The sequence below is a fragment of the Hippoglossus hippoglossus genome, chromosome 19 (genome assembly GCF_009819705.1).
Source record: "Hippoglossus hippoglossus isolate fHipHip1 chromosome 19, fHipHip1.pri, whole genome shotgun sequence".
NCBI classification, from domain to species: Eukaryota; Metazoa; Chordata; class Actinopteri; order Pleuronectiformes; family Pleuronectidae; genus Hippoglossus; species Hippoglossus hippoglossus.
In genome coordinates, this window is record NC_047169.1 from 11043646 (window position 1) to 11061597 (window position 17952).

Sequence of the window (17952 nt, forward strand, 5' to 3'; positions counted from 1 at the left end):
ATGACAGACCTCTGACAACTTTTTTGACACCAACCCTGCACACAAACATGAAGAGTTTACATTCATTTGCCAGATACTGCAACTCAAGGAACTGTACATTTCATAAAAGATCAATAAGCTGCACATGGAGGTTGCAGTTTATTTTGCTGTCAAAGTCTCATCCCGATAAAAATACATCTACTGCAATTAGAACTGATTGACTTTAGTCATAATGAGGAATGACATGTCTAAAACTGCCTTCTGCCCTGTGTCTGAAGTGTTTGAATATAAATAAATACACGCCACTCCTACTGTCCTCTGAGGGGAAGCCCCACCACAACCACACACATGCACTCACACACACGGATGCACACACACACAATCCCTCCTGCCCTCTGTGTTTTTGGACCACCCCCCTCTCCTTTGCACCAGCAGCCCAGTTAGCTCCTCTCCTCACTCTGATCCGATTCGCCCTGAGTTCTCCCACTGAAGAGCAGCGAGCAACTGACATGAAAGAGAAAGGTAGATTTATATTAAGTATGTGTGTGTGTGTGTATGAGGATGAGAGAGGATCTGTGTGGGTGTTACTGTGTATGTTATGCAGTATATACATATATTTGTTTATCTTTATATACTTGGGATTTGTCAGCAAATTGTTATAAGAATGAACCATTTTCGTCGAGTCAAAACTTTTGGAGCTTGATCTTTGTGATGATGAATATAAGATATTATTCTACTAACTTTATCATTTCACTCTTTTGTTTGTTTCAAATATTTTTTGCTTTCTCTGTGTTGTCACCATAGAGACGAAATGTGATTATTTCTAGTTAGTGTATGACTTGAAGTGCTCTCTACACAAATTGAGCCACAGCGGTCTGATGTTATACTGAACTTTATTATCTTCTTTCCACTGTACATTGTTATTACATGATAAATCTGAGATTTGGCTGGGTAATAACTCTAGTGTGTGTATTCTGAAAGTAAAAACGACATTAATTATACATTTATAGACAGTTCTTTTACTATTTTGAATCTATTTGTTCTCTCAAACCAATTATTCCCAAATCTGAAAACTACATATAGACATTTAAATAAACTGCGTTTGCCAAGTAGGGAAAAGTGCACTCACAGCTGTCACAGCCTATCGCAGAGCATCATGCTTAGGTAAGACCAGCATGTGATTTTAGCAATACCTCTGTAATTAAGCTGTGTTTTGCCTCAATTATTCTATTTTGCTGTTACAGGGAACAAACAGATGATCTATGTTGATTAAATTGCTCTGGCTATTCACCCAGTCAGGACAAAGTTATTTTCACTTGCACAATGATAATACATGACATAACAGTGTGGAAAAGGTCATTCACTTCACTACAGTGACGTCACCTGTAATGAAATTACTCTGCTGCCACTGAATGGAAGTTGTTTATATGAACATTTACATTTATTTTACATCTCATTGTTACAGAGCTTTTTTTTGCCTGTAGCGTTAATATCTGTGCTTTGAATCAAAGGACAAACACATAATGCCGTTCCAAAACATATAAGATAAAGATGAGCAAATTCTTGTTGATATTCCATTCATCATGACACACACACACACACACACACACACACTCTCTCTGGCTGGAGATAAGGCTTTGTGTGCGATTAGCTGCCTGTCTCAGGTTTCTCACCCTTTGCCTTCTTTCTAAATCGACCATTTGCTAATACTTGACACGATATCAGCTTCACATTCTGGGACAGACCAAGAAAGACCGGGAGACATTTTGGACTCTTTTCATCCGAGGACAATTTTCATCCGAGAACACACCTACTGTATATATACACACATACACAATTATAATAAAACGATAAATAATCAAATTACAATCATAACACATCCAATCATAAAAATCACAAGTACCAAGAATAGAAAAAAGTATAGTATATAAATACAAATAAAATAACCAATCAAAATATCGCAAATTATGAAAATAGGCAAACAATAACATTTGAAGGATAACGTGAGGGGGCAGGCCAGGTTGATTTTGGACTTTTACACTAGGAAACAAACCAAGGAGGGAAATGTAAATAAGAGCCAGTTTCTGTTTATTCTTGTTTTTTTCTTTTCTTTTCTATTTTAGTTTTTATTCCTAACTATTATCAACCATTTTATTATTTAATTTTAAATTGGTTCTAATCGTTTTTTTTCTTCTGTCTGTCTTATTATCATATTGTCATCATATGTGAAGCACTTTGAACTTCACTAACCTGCATGAAAGGTGCTATGTGTATATGGTTGGATTGATCACGTTATATAATTTTAATTAGTATGTAGGTATTATTTAATTGTCATTTATTATTATTTAGTTATTATTTCTCTGTCTCTATGAGCAGCTCGGCTTGTTTCTTCAGGATACAGTTAAATGTGTAATGTTGCTCTGCATGTGAGGCCTTTATTGAAGTCACCAGGCTGTTCTGAAGCTTTTAGCTGTTGCTCTGGGGATTATCGGCCTCAGTCACATAAAAAGTCATCACTAACTACAGTTTACATTGCAGTCAGATGGCTCATGGTGGAAGGTTATCAGTGAACACTACACTGCCTAACGTCCACACTGGTTTTTCATGTGTCTTCAGCTATATTAGGGAGGCATGCTCTCTTTATCTGGTGTGTAAGTACATGCTTGTTACTATAGTAACAAATCTCCTGTAGTGGGGCAGACTCGGGGCCACATACCAATGGTGCGTGACTCAATTTTCTTGGTGTTCACGAGGCGGAGTTAGGTAACCAGAACAGCTCCGAAAAACATTTCCTCTTCCAACTTTTACGAGTTTTAAAATCTTAATAAGTTTAGACACAGCTCATCCAGATCATGTTATTATTTATCCAGCTGTTATTTGCCTCATAAGTGATATATCCTGATAATTCTTTGGACTTTTCTGTAGCTCAGTGTGTATGGAAAAAAAGAAAAGTTTAAATTCTTGCATGAGCTTGGGTATTTGTACGCTGGGTGTGCGCGCACACACACACCCACACACACACACACACACACACACACACACACACACACACACACACACACACACACACACACACACACACACACACACACACACACACACACACACACACACACACACACACACACGGAGCTCACACCGTGCCACATTCTTTCCTCTCTCTCCGCTGCTAATCACATTCAGGACCTTTCAAGTGGGCCGTGATTAGATTCCACAGGCATCCACCACTTCTGCTGCAACGAGACTGAAGGAGATGGAGGGAGGTGGAGCTTTTTGTCTCTAAAACCACATGATGCAGTGTATACGGCACAGGGGTTGGACACACACACATGCATGGGACTACTTTATTCATGTTGATTGTGTTAAAACTTTATTTGTGAGCTCTTGTCTTGTCTGAGGTTGTATTCACTTGGATTAAACCATCTATGCATGACTGTGAGACTGTGTGTAGGTATTTTATTGGTGTATATGTGTGTGTGTGTGTTTCTGTGCCAAAACAAAGCTTGCCTGCACATTATGTTCAGTTATGTAAGCACTGAAAGGTCCCAGTGGGATGGTAGTAATGTGTTTACTTTTTGGTCCAGACCAAAATATCTTAATAACTATCAGATGGATTATCATGAAATTTTGTGCAGTAAATTATATTACCCAGTCTTATTGACTTCGGTAATCCCCTGATTTGATCCCTGTCATTCCACCACGAGGTTGTCTTTGATTGATTATTCATTTGACTTAACCAATTCCCTTGTGGCCCTGCAGTGCTGCACACTCCGGATGGCTGCCATCCAAGTTCTCCAGCGGGGAAGCGGGAGATCCAGTGCTTCAGGTGTGGGCAACAGTGCAAAGGGGAGGTGCTGCGGGTCCAGAATACTCACTTACACATAAAGTGCTTCACCTGCAAGGGTGAGTATACCAGAGATAAGTTGATAGCAGGTGTCGTGCAATGACACCTCTCTCAGAAAAGAGTTTATATGTTATCAAGCTCAGCGGTGGTCTCCCTCTGGGTGTCTGAGACGTTTGGGAAACCTGAGAGGAATCTAATGAACACATTTCCTCATGTGCTGTGTTGAAAAATCTAATATATATTGATTCAATTCCTGACTATTACCCCAAATTATTTCTTGGAAAAAGAGAGAGTTCATACTCTGCCAATGCCCAATAGTTTTATGTAACCACATTTCAAATCACCAGATCCCGACTTTTATTTGGATCTGCACCAAATTGCAAACACTCATAAATATCAGTGAAATTCTTTTCATCAAGATCCATGAACTATTTTCGGAGAAAACAACTAAACCCCTGAGCCGTACTGCGTCTTTCCAAATCATTTCGTGGTAATCTGTCCAGTCATTTCTGCATCATCCAAATATGAAAACAAAAAACAAATGGACAGGGATGAAAACATGGAGGTAAAACAAAGCTGTCGTACTCTGGGTTTACATTTAAATGAGTTAAGTTAAATAACAAGACCTTTGCATGGTTGCATTCAAACAGCTTGTTTTCAGCAGGTTCGTTTTTAAAATTGAACAGAATCCCCTTCTCGTTTATTTGTGCCGTCAAATTCAATTAGTTACACATCATTCTACCTCCACAATGGTCGGTAGTGAGAAACTCCCGGGTTGTCAAACACTCATTCCCCATGGTTACTGGGCTTCATTGAAAAAACATATTTCCTCAACAGCCTATTGTCCCCGCTAATCGACACTGACAAGCTTCTCGTGTTGGAGCCCTTTAATTACGTGGTGACGGTGTTTTCAGCGCAGAGGAAACAAAGAGACTTTCAGAGCAGAGAGGTATTTCACCAGTGGGGTGACCTGGGGATGTGAGTCTGTGGGCAGAACGTGCCTTGCTCTATGGACGTATGAGTCAAACAGTTGTCAATCTCAGGTCTAAGGTTGTTGGGAAGTGGAAGTAGTTTGTGCTTGTTGTATTCAGACTTTAAAATAGAGTTATTCAAATAGAGCGTCCACGTCCATTGTGAGTGTGTCAACACAGGACAGAAATAGAGCAACATAAAACTGTCCTTGGCACCTCGGAGCGTATTGTTGTGCCGGAAACGGGTTTGGTCCTATCAAATGACTCCAAACACATAAATCCATCCCTTTGATGGATTACGTACGTATCTATTCTTAACATCTCTTGTAACAATAGCCTCCAAAAAGGTACCGATTTAAACTGACCCAAATAAAACACTAGACTGGCACTTAGAGTGTTTATACCTCCTTCAGAGTCCAACAGCTCCCTTTACATTCAATTAAAATGCACAAAAAATTAAATCACACTAATAGAAAATCAGTCACCTAAATATACCAGATTTTTTTCTTCAAGATCCATAAATTATTCTCTGCAAAATCAGTGGAAAAAATGCCCTATTTATCGATGTTAAATCGGCCCCGCTGATCTGGACATGCACCCTCCCTGACACATACCACACCCTTCCACAAACTTTCATGGTAACCTGTCCAGTAGTTTCTGCGTAAACCTGCTAACAAACAAGCAAATGCAAACATGAACAATGAAAACATAACCTCCTTGGCTGAAGTATTAATGATTTCTACATAGTAAGTGTATCATATGGTAAAAAACATATGAGAAAGAACAAAAGAATACTTTTTGAGTGAATTACTGCAGTCAAACAGTGGATTTCAAAACAAAACTTTAGTAACTAACATCCAGATTATGCTACGTTAGATGGTGTATATTGTGTGGAATGCTAATGAGACCATGGCTACAGATTGAAGTATGAAAAGTTTGAATTGGAATGAGTTTTTAAAAAGCATAGGGGCCAAATGCAAACATCTCCATTCCAGTATTCATCTGCTTGGTTGGTCATCATTTTTCAATATTGGTCTCTCTGTTAATTTCTCCCTGTGTGATTGTGCATCTGTGCAGTGTGTGGCTGTGACTTGGCCCAGAGCGGCTTCTTCATGAAGAGCAGCGAATTCCTCTGTCCGCTGGACTTCCAGAGGCTCCACGGCACGCTCTGCAACAGCTGCGGGGAGTTCGTGGAGGGGGAGGTGGTCACAGTCTTGGGGAAGACTTATCACCCAGCCTGCTTTGTGTGCACCATTTGCAAGTAACTGGAAGAAAAAAAAAACATTAAATATTTTAATCATGTTTGGAGAAAGAAAGGAATTGTGGGATGTACCTCTGTCTCTGCCTCTGTTTGTCAGGCAGCCCTTTCCCGCTGGGGACTGTGTCACCTTCAGTGGAAAAGACTGCCTCTGTCAGCGCTGCATTCAACCTGTGTCCCCTGCTCCGACCGACGTGAACTACTCTAGTAGTGAGTGCATCCTTTCATATTTTTGCAGCAAGTATGGGAGTGAGTGTGCTTATATTGAAGAATATTGAGTGATGAAGCTGTAAAGGACACGTACGATCACCTTTTCTTTTCCTCTAGTGTGGGTTTGTGAATGGAAGACGTAAAAAAGCCCAAAGTCTGTGATAAAGGGAATTTGCATAATTGAGTTGTCACGATGCCCCACATTTGCATATCGTGCACAACTTGCCGCTGGTCTTGCACGGCTCCTTAATAAATCCATACAGTATGAGGAAGTGTTTTCTTAACATAAGAGAGTGTGACCTTTTTCAAGTAATAACCCAAATTAAACTTATGAATGTGAATATGAGCATATTATGTCTCCTTTAATTGAAAACCAGAGGGTTTGGATTTCATTTGAGATCAGCCACAGAGCTGTGTGTCTTCAGGGTAAAGGCATCACAACTCCAGAGAACCTGACAACTGCTTTTTCACGTCTTCAGGCTAAAGCATCGTCCCTATTTCCACTCAGACCTCCCCAGGTAGACTGGATTCATTTTCCACAGCAATGAGCCGAAGTTACCTTTCAAATCTGGTCATACTTTACAAATCTGGACAGTGACAACAACTCCGTATGGATTAAGAGACTCAGTAGAAACCGACGCTCCAACTCAACTTGACCTAATTCATCATAAAGCAGATACAGGAGGGATCAATATGGGATTAAGAGGATTTCTCTGCAGGATTGTACAGAAAATAAGTAGGAAAAAGCACAAACTGCATGTGTATAAACCTGAAATAATAAAGAGGGAATGAGATGCTGAATCTGTTACTGGAACCAGTCTGTCTAATATCTAATGTATTTAATATTTTTTATGATTTTCTTTCTTTTAAAGCATGATTTTTTTTAGGATTACAAGACAAGAGCCTGTTTAGATGTGCAATGTTAACCCTCACTGAGTATGTGTGTGTTTTCAGACTGCACCGGCTGCGGTAGAGACATCAAGAACGGCCAGGCTCTGTTGGCTCTGGGTGGCCAGTGGCACCTCGGCTGCTTCAAGTGCAAATCCTGCAGGAAAGTGCTGAGCGGAGAATACATCAGCAAGTAAATGCAAATCTCTCATGCACACCGTCTCATATTCATGATCCTGTCTCTATCCCGTGCGTTTGTACTAGAAAATACACCACGATACCAGGAATACAGCTGAAGTCTCTGTGCAACTAATATATGAAGAAGATGATTTTTTAAATTATAAATATTTTGTCTTTCAGAGATGGTGTTCCTTACTGTGAGAGGGACTACCAGATTAAGTTTGGGATACAGTGTGAGGCGTGTCATAAGTTTATAACAGGAAAAGTTCTGGAGGTAAGTTTCGTCAAAGAGTCACTCTGTGCAGTTTGTGTATGTGATGCTATGTGATGCTTTTACCTGTCTCGTTATCTGCTGCAGGCAGGAGACAAACATTATCACCCGAGTTGTGCAAGATGCAGCCGATGTGACAAGATGTTCACAGAGGGAGAAGAAATGTTTCTGCAAGGTCAGTGATGGATCGTAATCACTCTGTGGAGATACACTGTCGACACGCAATGTCCCCGCTGTTTTATAGTCTCTTAATAAACTGTGACACTTCGGCTGCAGCAGCTAATTGCTAATGGTTCACAGGGTCGACAGTGTGGCACCCGGACTGCAGAGACAACAGCAGAACTGAGGACAGTTACAGGGTGAGTTCTCCTAAACTTAACAATCAACTGCATTTTAATGTTTCAGATGCCTTTCCATATGTTAGAGGCAGCATGAGATGATACCACTGTTACAGCTTTCTCAAAATAAACCGTTAATATCTCATTTACAGATATCTGTGTAAGCCGATAAAGACTTTTAGCTGTTTGGTGTCATGTCTTCACACATTCTCTTCCCTCCCAGGTCAGCAGAGCAAAAGCACCCTGCCTTGATTTCTTTTTCCCCTCACGTGAACTGAAGGTTAATATTGTGAGCTAGTCTGCGGTGTGCACTGAGTGAGGCCGGCTGTAATCTCAGTGTCTGAGATTAACCACACACGCTTGTTTCACATGCAACAAGAACACTTTGCCTTTTGGCTTTCAAGAATAACTAAGACAAGCAACAGTATGTTATGTGCAATAGAAAATGCATTTTGCACATAACATTTTAAAAGGAAGTCTGAGCTTTGTTGGTTGACAGTGCTGCATGCTTGGCTGTGTTCATTTCTGGCCTTGCAATCTGCTAGAACCTGCACTATTTAATGTGCACTACTGTGCTATTTCTCTACTAAGTACTGTTACAGCCACACCTGACTGGTGTCATTGTGCAAATGAGCAGAAATTACAATACAGAACATTATATTGCACATATTGTACCGGGGCTGTTCTGCACACTACAAGGGTGAATAGAAAAGTGCTCCTGATATAATGCAAGCACCAAGTTGTGTGTGCATGTGAATATGTTGCATTACAGGTTGATCCTAAGCCGAAGCAGAAAAGCGAGGTAAAGCGAGAGCGAAGGCCAAAATAGATAATAGAATTAATACAATTAAAAATAAATAATTTCCTATATGCTGGAACAGGGTGACCAATCACAACAGAGTGAGCCAGCTGGCCAATCAGAGCAGACCGGGCTTTATCGGGAGGGGGGCCTTAAAGAGACAGAAACTAAAACCTGGCATTTTAGACAGAGGCTGAAAAGAGGAGCTGCAGCAATAGTCAGTATGAGGAAGATGAACAGTAGTTCACTTTTTGAAGTAATAACCTACATCGAACTTATGAACCTGATTATGAGCATAGAATGTCTCCTTTCGATCATCCTATGAATCAAACTAACTAACCACATTTCTCTTGTCCGTAGCCCACTAGATCCTCCTCTGAAAGCTCGTGCTCCAGGCCGGGCTCGTGCACCCCGGGGAGTCCTGGTCGAACGATCTGCGTAAGTTCTGCTGCCGACATCTGCTCAGCATCTTCCATGGTGCACACTTTTCCCCGTGGGCTTATTCACGTGTCATTTATCCCTTTGTTCATACAGGGGGGTCGCATGGACAAAGTGTCTCTCTTGCCAGATATTACTCTTTGACTGTAACTGAATATGCATACAACTAGCAAAATAGTTAATTTGAAGAATGTTAAAAGCAGTAAAAAAAAAAATCACTTTTACCTTGACTGATCGGAACTAGTGTCATCTTGCTTGTGAGAGAAAAGAAAATGTGATTTCAATTGTGGTTGAATGTTGAATCAATTTATTCATACGCTGAGAAAAACAACCACACATTGAAAAAGAGTTTAGATTTATTTGCTTCATCAATTTGAATGCGCTGACAATTCAGATTGACACTGATTAGAAAAAAAAATTGGTGCTGCCAGTAGCCTGTCCTTCCTCCACCCACCCTCATCTGATCCACACCCTGTTGGTTTTTTGAATGGAGTGAACTTTAACCCCATCAAGTCACACAAGATTTTTATAGATAGATTTTATAGAAATTAAATTTATAGTAAATCAGAAATAGTTCCTACAGTAGATCTGTTTATTTCACGTGCCAAAGTCAGACCGACATGGTGCTGTGGGATTAAAGTTTCATTCCTCCTTGAAATGACGTAATGAGCAACCTCTGACCTTTCACCTGACCTTACTTGCACTGTCTGATCCTCGTATCTCCCGTCCTCTGTGTCCTCCTCACCCCCTCCCTCTTCCTCTCCTTCTCCCTCTCCTCTCCTGCTCCCCAGGCAAAAGTAGATAATGAGATCATTGACTACCGAGACTTAGCGGCAATTCCCAGAGTCAAGGCTATACATGATATAGAGTATCCTGATATGATATCCTATAAGTCTGTGAACAACAACCCACCTGCTGTGGACAACAAAGGCAGCAGACAGGACAGGTCAAACCCTGCAGAGGTAACTTCATTCAATGCTCCGAGTCATATCCAGTGACATGTTTGTGTGTCATTGTTTTGCTGTTTTGCTGTGTTTAGCCCCAAATGCATCACATTCTTTAATAAAAATGGACAAATGTGTTTTTACAGCAATAGTGTTAGTTTGTCAGGATTTGCAATAAGTCACATTTCTAGGAATTCGTCCAATGCACATTTAAAATGGAGGTAGCAGTATTTAATTATTTGTTGTCGCTGACTGTTTTAATGATCACTGCCAGGTTACCAGAAGCCAACTTAGAATAATACGTCAGATGTACCTTTATAATCAAATCCTTTTTGTTTCCTACCTTTCGTACGTCTTCATGTGAAAACCTCGTAACTCCAAACTCTGTGATCTTTCAAATTCTGCTTCTTCCACTCCCCCCCCGACTTTGATGCAAAAATGCATACTCAAATTAGAATGGCACCCGATCTGGATTTTGATTTGGATCTGCACCAGATTGCACACACTCATAGATATCAGTGTTATTTGGAGATATAAGGTTTTTACCTGAACTTACAATATGTATATTGATGTGTTATTGAGTTAATATATACAAATCTCTTCTTCTGCCTTTCTCATTTAGTCAACAGGAAATGTATCTGAAACCACAGAGGTAAATGATTTCTCTATCAACTTTACACATCGTACACACTCGTATTCCTCACTATTTGGTTTTCCTTCTGTTCTCAAGGAGGGCTTCGAAATGAGGAGGAACATACCGAGATCCACAAGCCACGGATCTTTTGGAGTTCACACCACGTACCAACGACACAGCTACACTCCAGCTCTGTCCAGATCGCCACAGCACTTCCACAGGCCAGGTGAGGGGAGCGCTCAGTCTTCACACCACCTTTTGTGAAGAGATTCAACGTCCAATGCTCACTTTTGTCTCTGTCCCCACGACTCTTCTTCCTCCTCCTCCTCCTCCTCATCCTTCCACTCCCACTCCAGCGTTGATGCTTTCTCCCTCTTTATTCTCTGGCAACAATGAAACCTGCTCCACTTCCCCTTTATGTCCCCACTTTCTCCCTCAAACCAAAGGTAAGACCCCCACCTTCCACCTGACCCCTGACCTTTCCTGCAACCCTCCTCCTCCACTCTGCTGTTAGGGTAACCCTCTGCTGCCTCTTAAACCCAGACACTAATATTGAATGGGAGACCTACTACTTTATTCAGTTAACTACATTAGATCAGTTGTGAGTGCAATTTGAGAATAACAAACACACGCAGAGAGGGACGGCACAGAGTCACTGCCCTCTAGTGGTCAAAGTGTCAGAGAACTGTTTCTGCCTCAGACAGAATAATACATCTTCTCCACTCCTTTTCTTCCCCTTTCTGCATAATCTGCAAAATTTCTTTTTTCTGCTTTCAGTGATAAATATTAAGATTAAATATATAAATATAAATATTTATTTTCATTGTGCAGATGAAGGCTTTCACATGTACAGGAGGCCTCCAATTTACAAACAGCAAGGTACAGTTTGACTCTTTCATCGTTCAGTTAAGTTTTTAAAACTTCATATCAATGATCTTTAAATAAGTTAACAGTAAAATTTAAAACTAGACATGTTGCGTTCTAAAATATTTGTGTTCTTGCACGTTTTTCTACTTATGCTTATACTTTCACTGATACTGATACTTGTACAGCAAGTCAAAGATAATTATGAAAGCTCTGCAGATGAAGTTAGGAGCTGATTTAACGTTTATGTTGTTTGGCACATTTAAACACAGTTTGATGCAGCCAGTTAGTTCTGGTTGATTAGAACAAGCAGACAACAGAACAGCCAAAGTCTATTTGAATCCCTGAGCAGGATCTAAACCCTCCCGTGTCTGAGGCCATAAGAGTCATATGAGGTCAAACTATAAGTCAGCACTCAATGCATGTAAGCTGACAACAAGTTATTTGTTAGTTTGTTAGTTTGAACGTACCCTTGTGTAACCTAAAGAATAGAAGGATAACAACATGTAAAATAAAGGTTTTATGGGAAAAGTAAGTATAAAAATAGAGCAATACTGAGAAGACCGTTTTACAGAACAATTAGCAAAAGCCTAAGAACTTGACAAGGTGCTTATACCTGGTGTGTTTACGTTCACTCAGTAAGTCTGCTCTAATCTGGGCAAAGAGCTGAGACTGAGTGCGTGAAGTCTCATGGTTAATTAATCTCCAGTCTCTGCTGTTTCACTCTCTCGTAGATCCAAATTCACCCACATCCCAAACTTTATCTATGCCCGGATACGGTCGCAACGGCCTCCATCCGGTAGGAGCAGCATCACTTACCTGTAACCAATTTGTCATATATTGTACATATGAGTAATTATTCACCTCCTATTTAAAGTTTGACTCTGAACTACACAAATATCTGAGTTGTTAATGTTGGTATTGGGGATTTTTAATGAAAATTTACAATGAAAAAGAAATGAAATAAACTTAGTGTTTTCATGTGTTTGCTTGGTTAAGCCTCGGTCAGCGGATTTCTCCCACTACAATGATGACAGATTCAGAGGTTAGTATGTTTATGTCTCTGTTGTTTATCATTATCACTTCAATATTAAATCAGTTCATGAAAAATAGTCATGTGTTGCTTCTGCTTTCTTCCCTTGCCTTTCAGATTTTAAGGTATGTTAATAGGAAGTGAATGGGGTATGTATGTGATGTTGAATCCCTGGTAATGCTTCCTTCTCCTGTTTGCAACTGACCTTACCTCACTGTCTGCATCTTCATGTTGGGCTGGGCAATACGGCCAAATTCACATTAGTCGATATTGATTATTATCATGATAAATATCACATTATTATTTATTTTAGGTTTAAAGATTTTTGCTCCTAAGTAAAGGTTGTGAAGAAAATCTCAGGTAGACAAGTTCATTCTCCTCACCGTGCTTACACAGTACCTATAAGCACTATATTTATATATATTGAACTTAATAAAGAAAAACACATTCATTGATTAATAAATTATTTATTGCCCAGCCCTATCTAATAAACAGTGAACTCAGGGTCAGGTTACAGTTGCACTTATACCTTCATTGATTTGCCTAACTGACTCTATAAATATGCTTTACTAACATATTTGTAGCTCTGAGCTCGGAAGTGGTGACTTTTTGCGACTGCATGTGTTTGCTTCATTCTGTAGCTCATCTATGACAGTCAACATCCATTAGCCAGACTGGACAGAGGAATGTCCATGCCTAATTTGTTGGAACCAAAAGCAAGTATTATTTGTATATTCATGTTTATGCCGTCATTTAATTCAGATTTTGTCATGTAAGAACAACAAAAACTAGAATGACACTCAGTAGAGCTTAGACCTTCGCCAAATTCGATCACGCTGCACCAAATTTAACACACTTCCATGTAGGACTTCCTGAGAAATCAGTGAAAATGTTGAAAAATGTCCTATCTCGCAATGTTAAATTAAGTTTAAAAAAATTCTGCTAATCCCTTGTTTGTTGACAAACCAATCAACAAACAAGCAGCAGGGGTGAAAACATAACCTCTATTGTGGAGGTAGAAAATACTTGAAAATAAACTTCAGTGGAGCTCAGGAAAGAATTCAAACACAAGCTTGTTTAGCAGCTGTAGAATAGTGCTGAATGCACCAAGGTTTCAAGGACAACTTTATTATCACCCTTCCTTCACAGCACAATATGTGACGCTTGCAGGTCCTTGAAAGTGTTTTCATCTCTAAAGCTTAAAGCACTGACCCCTGCTAACTGTGCAGTGGTTTTACAATATATGCATATACAGTATGCATGGTACATGATGTTCTAACTCCACCTCTATTTCAATAGCTTGTATACGTCTTCAAAAGATTGTGTTTTAGTGTCTCGTATGTTTGTGATCAGCGTTCTCAACCAGTCTTTGTTTTGTCAAGGTCTACCCATATGAAATGCTCGCAGTGACCAACAGAAGACGAGTGAAGCTGCCGAGGGACGTCGACAGAACCAGAATGGAGGTAAAGTGAAATGTGAGAAAAGCATCTGTGAAGTGAAACACAGATTTTTATTTGAAAGTTTTATTTTAGAATAAGAAATACAGTTTATTTCGAGAATAAGAGAAAGAAGAAAGAAAGAAAAAACAGAAAGTAAGGAAAGAAGGAAATATAAAGAAAGAAAAAGAGACAAGAAACATTGCAAAAGGAGAAAAAAGGAATAAGAAAGAGGAGAAAGAAAAGAAAGAGAGAGAGAACAAAGAGGAATATGCTCAAAGCAAAAAGAAGAAACAAAAGGAAATGAGAAGCAAAAAGAAAGAAAAAAATAATTAGAAAGACAAAACAGGAGAAATGAGAGGGAAGGAATTAAAAAGAAAGATAGAGTATTTCCCTTTTATTTATGCAAACATTTCCCATGCATGCATGCTGTACTTTTCTCATAGTACAATAAAGTTTCAAAGAATTGAACCTGTCATTGGGCCACAGTGCAGCTTTTCCACATTTACTTCATTCTTCTCTCTTCTTTCTTTCCTGCAGTGCCACCTTTCCCCGGGTTCTTTCTATGAGATCTTTGGCATGGAGATCCAAGAGTTCTACACACTCCCACTCTGGAAACGTAATGACATGAAGAAGAGTGCAAATCTCTTCTGATTGCTGCCTGATGCACATCTTTATTTATTGGACATTTATTCACGAACATTAGAACAGCACAAATCCCAGGCTTGCAGCGGCCACCCAGCGAGTCCGTGGAGGTCATTGTGATGAATGATGGTTAAAGTCCAATAACCTCAACGCAGATATGAACACTGGAACTCTACTTAGCTTGAACCTTGGCTTCAGTGATATATAGCCTTGATTTGTTTTTCCTTCGTCAGCCCTGTCTCCCCAGGAATTACGTTCATATTGGACGATTCAGCTGAATATAATTTTTGCACATTCTTCACAAATGGAGAATGTTGTGTGGTGTTTATGTAGCTTGGCAAAAAATAATGTCTTTTTTAAGCTTTGCAACCTGTTTCCGACTGATGGTTGAAGTCATACCTTAACCTAATCTAACCTTTACCAAGTGATCATATTAGCCAAAACAAAAAAGGTGCTGCTTGTATGTTTCCACGGCCCTGATGAGGGCGCCAGATCACTAAAATCCTCCCACGGTAGGTTGCTAAGGAACAATTGTGCAGAACCTTGGACTGACCTCAACAACACAAAGTTTTTGAAGACAACTCATGTTTGAATTATTCCTAAAATATCTATAAACATATTTACAAGATTTTGGGTGAGGTATGCTGAAGGTTAGGATCCCTAAAATTTACAACAATACCACTTTCCTGCCTGCTTTCAGAAAAATAGAGAATCACTGACTATATAACACACAGTTTGAGAGTTTTTAAGGTGTTTAAATTCAGACAGATTCATGTACAGTTTGGTTAAAGATATGGGTTTTCCAGTCTGAAGCCTTTGGTCCAGCTCTTTGTGAATAAAGCTTCCCATGATACCTGATTCACAGTGTTTGACTACAGAATGGATTTAACCTACACCCTTCACATTTTTACTTGGTATTGATATATGTTTTGTTACTCTCTTAATACTCTGAACAAAGAACAAATACAATTGTTTACCCACTTAAAATAATTTCATCTATTAGTGACATACAAATTCATAGTTTTTCTTTATAGTTTTCAATTGTGTTTATATAACTTATGTTATTCTAACAAACTTTATTAATTTGTGTGTTACTAACTGATGTCTTTTTTCAAGTTGGTCTAACTTATTTTGTTTTGTTCATGTTTTGAACATGTTTAAGCACAAATCACAATCAAGCAAATATGTGAGAACTATATTTTTGTGTCAATAGATTAACACAAATTTGCTTTGTTTGACTCTTAAATGAATTAAGATGTTTTTTTGCTTTATGTTTCACCTTGACTTGGCTGTGGTAAACTGTATCTGCTATACCTTAACATTGATGCTTGTTCACACCACCTCAAACGATCTAAATAAATATTTGCATTTCTTAAAGGTTGATTAAATAAGTGGCTTTTTTATTGTATGTATGAATGAGGTACTTAGTGGCATGATAACTTTATGGAATACATGTAGTGACTATAACATTCGAATGTGAGTCAGTTCTGGTAAGAGAACAGGTGTTGTACAGATACACTGACAAACAACGTCACGGTATTAAGCGACACTTCATATCTTTTATGAACACGTAAAACCAGCTGCAGGACTGAAGAATTGCAAAGTACTCTGACTCAACTCCACCTGCTATCTATCACCAACACATGATTTGTCTCAGACGTTTTTGTAGGCTTCATTTTCCCCCCTTTTTGACCCAGTCTGGGACCCGGCCTGTGGAAATTTAAAACCAACAGGTGGTGCTCTGGAACCACCGCACAGCACCAGGATTACTCCGTGTTTAAAATTAACACCTGCCAGACTTTGCATAAGCTGCTATTTGAGCAGTATCTTTGAGACGTCTTTTTTCTTTAACTTTGATGCAGCAGCTGCAGCAGTACCGGCAATACTGAAAGTGGTAAAAATAGCCTTCACCATGATCCCCTACTTTGTCTCGTTATGTCAGCCCCATTAACAAGAGAGAATGGATTATGTAAGCATATTAAATCATCATGAAATGTATGAGAAGCAGGGTTTATTTATTGTATTCACCCATTTGTTGTTCTTAAAAGAAAATGGTGTTACACGGTTTCATGTTATGTTACTATTATATGTGTAAAATATTCAATACTTGAATTTGCTGTATGGCCTTTTGTTAGATTATTGTCATTTGTTTGTCACATTAATATTAATTTATAAAGGAATGTTTTTGTGTTGTACAGGATTTATGCAGGAACACACACCAAAGTGGACAAAGGGTGTGTGTGTACTCATTTTTGTGTCCTTGTCAGGCCCTTTCCAGCATAAAAACTCAATTTCTGAGGTCCTGGTTAGGGTTAAAGGTCAGATGTGAATTGGGGTTACGTTAGGGTTAGGATTAGGTATGAACTGATTATGGTTAAGGATAAGGATAAGGTTTTGGTTATGCTATTCTCTATGAATGGAAGACCGAATAAGGATAGCTGTGCAAACCTGTGTGCGTGCGTGCGTGTGTGTGCGCGTGTGTGTGAGTGTGTGTGTGTAAGAGAGAGAATGAGAGATACTTATAATAACCAGGAACCTTCTCAAATTAGGCAGAATTAAAATACATGATATACAATTTTACAATAATATACTTGAGTAAAGTGCATTACACACTATTAACTAGTACACACACTATGCTGTGCACCTCCAACACTACTATGTGTGACCTTTAATGCCCAGGAAAACGAAATACTCTAGTATTTGTAATTAGTATATCTTTATTTCCATAATTTGATAATCTTTCTCTCTTTCTTGCTTTCGTTTTCTTTCTGTGTGACCTCGGTGTTACTCATGTTGTGGGGACCTAGATCATTTCATACAGTCACATCACATGTAATGTTGTTCATCGGTCATGTTTACAAATCTTCAGTTTTGAATGTTACACAACCAGTTTTTAAATGTAAAATATTGGAAGGGGGTGGGGGGGTGGTGAAGTTTTCTGACATGTAGTTAACTTTCTGTTTTCCTTTGCTCTTGTGGATTTTGGACACACCACAAAAAAAACCCCACCAGTGATGAGAATCGTGAGCTCAGCCTGTTATTGGAAACATGGAAGTGAGTATTTGTTGTCACGGGCTCTTTAAAGCCCACCGAGCCTGGGCGAAAGTACTGGGTCTTTTTGTTCCAGGCTTTCTGATTGGACGACGGGCTCGGTTTGTGGGCGCGTTGCTGCACCTGATTGGCCCCGGGTGGCTGTCGCTCACCGCCCACCCCCCCACCA

The 17952-nt window shown here is 39.4% G+C and overlaps 1 protein-coding gene across 5 annotated transcripts; it reads left to right on the top strand.

The window, feature by feature from the left end:
• The first annotated feature begins 373 nt into the window (after nt 1–373).
• On the top strand, nt 374–15400 carry LOC117752595 (actin-binding LIM protein 1-like). Of its 5 annotated transcripts, XM_034570073.1 has the most exons (21): nt 374–501; nt 3739–3882; nt 5872–6055; nt 6153–6262; nt 7217–7343; nt 7511–7604; nt 7689–7776; nt 7902–7960; nt 8163–8219; nt 9099–9176; nt 9968–10138; nt 10743–10772; nt 10851–10980; nt 11111–11200; nt 11586–11633; nt 12353–12417; nt 12618–12663; nt 12769–12776; nt 13293–13367; nt 14034–14114; nt 14628–15400. In XM_034570073.1, exons 1-21 carry the CDS (start codon nt 489–491, stop codon nt 14739–14741), a joined length of 1812 nt encoding a protein of 603 aa, XP_034425964.1. In that variant the 5' UTR covers nt 374–488; the 3' UTR covers nt 14742–15400. The 5 variants fall into 5 exon arrangements, with proteins under 5 accessions (XP_034425964.1, XP_034425966.1, XP_034425967.1 ...); XM_034570075.1 differs by lacking the exon at nt 13293–13367; XM_034570076.1 differs by lacking the exon at nt 11111–11200.
• The last annotated feature ends 2552 nt before the right edge of the window (nt 15401–17952 follow it).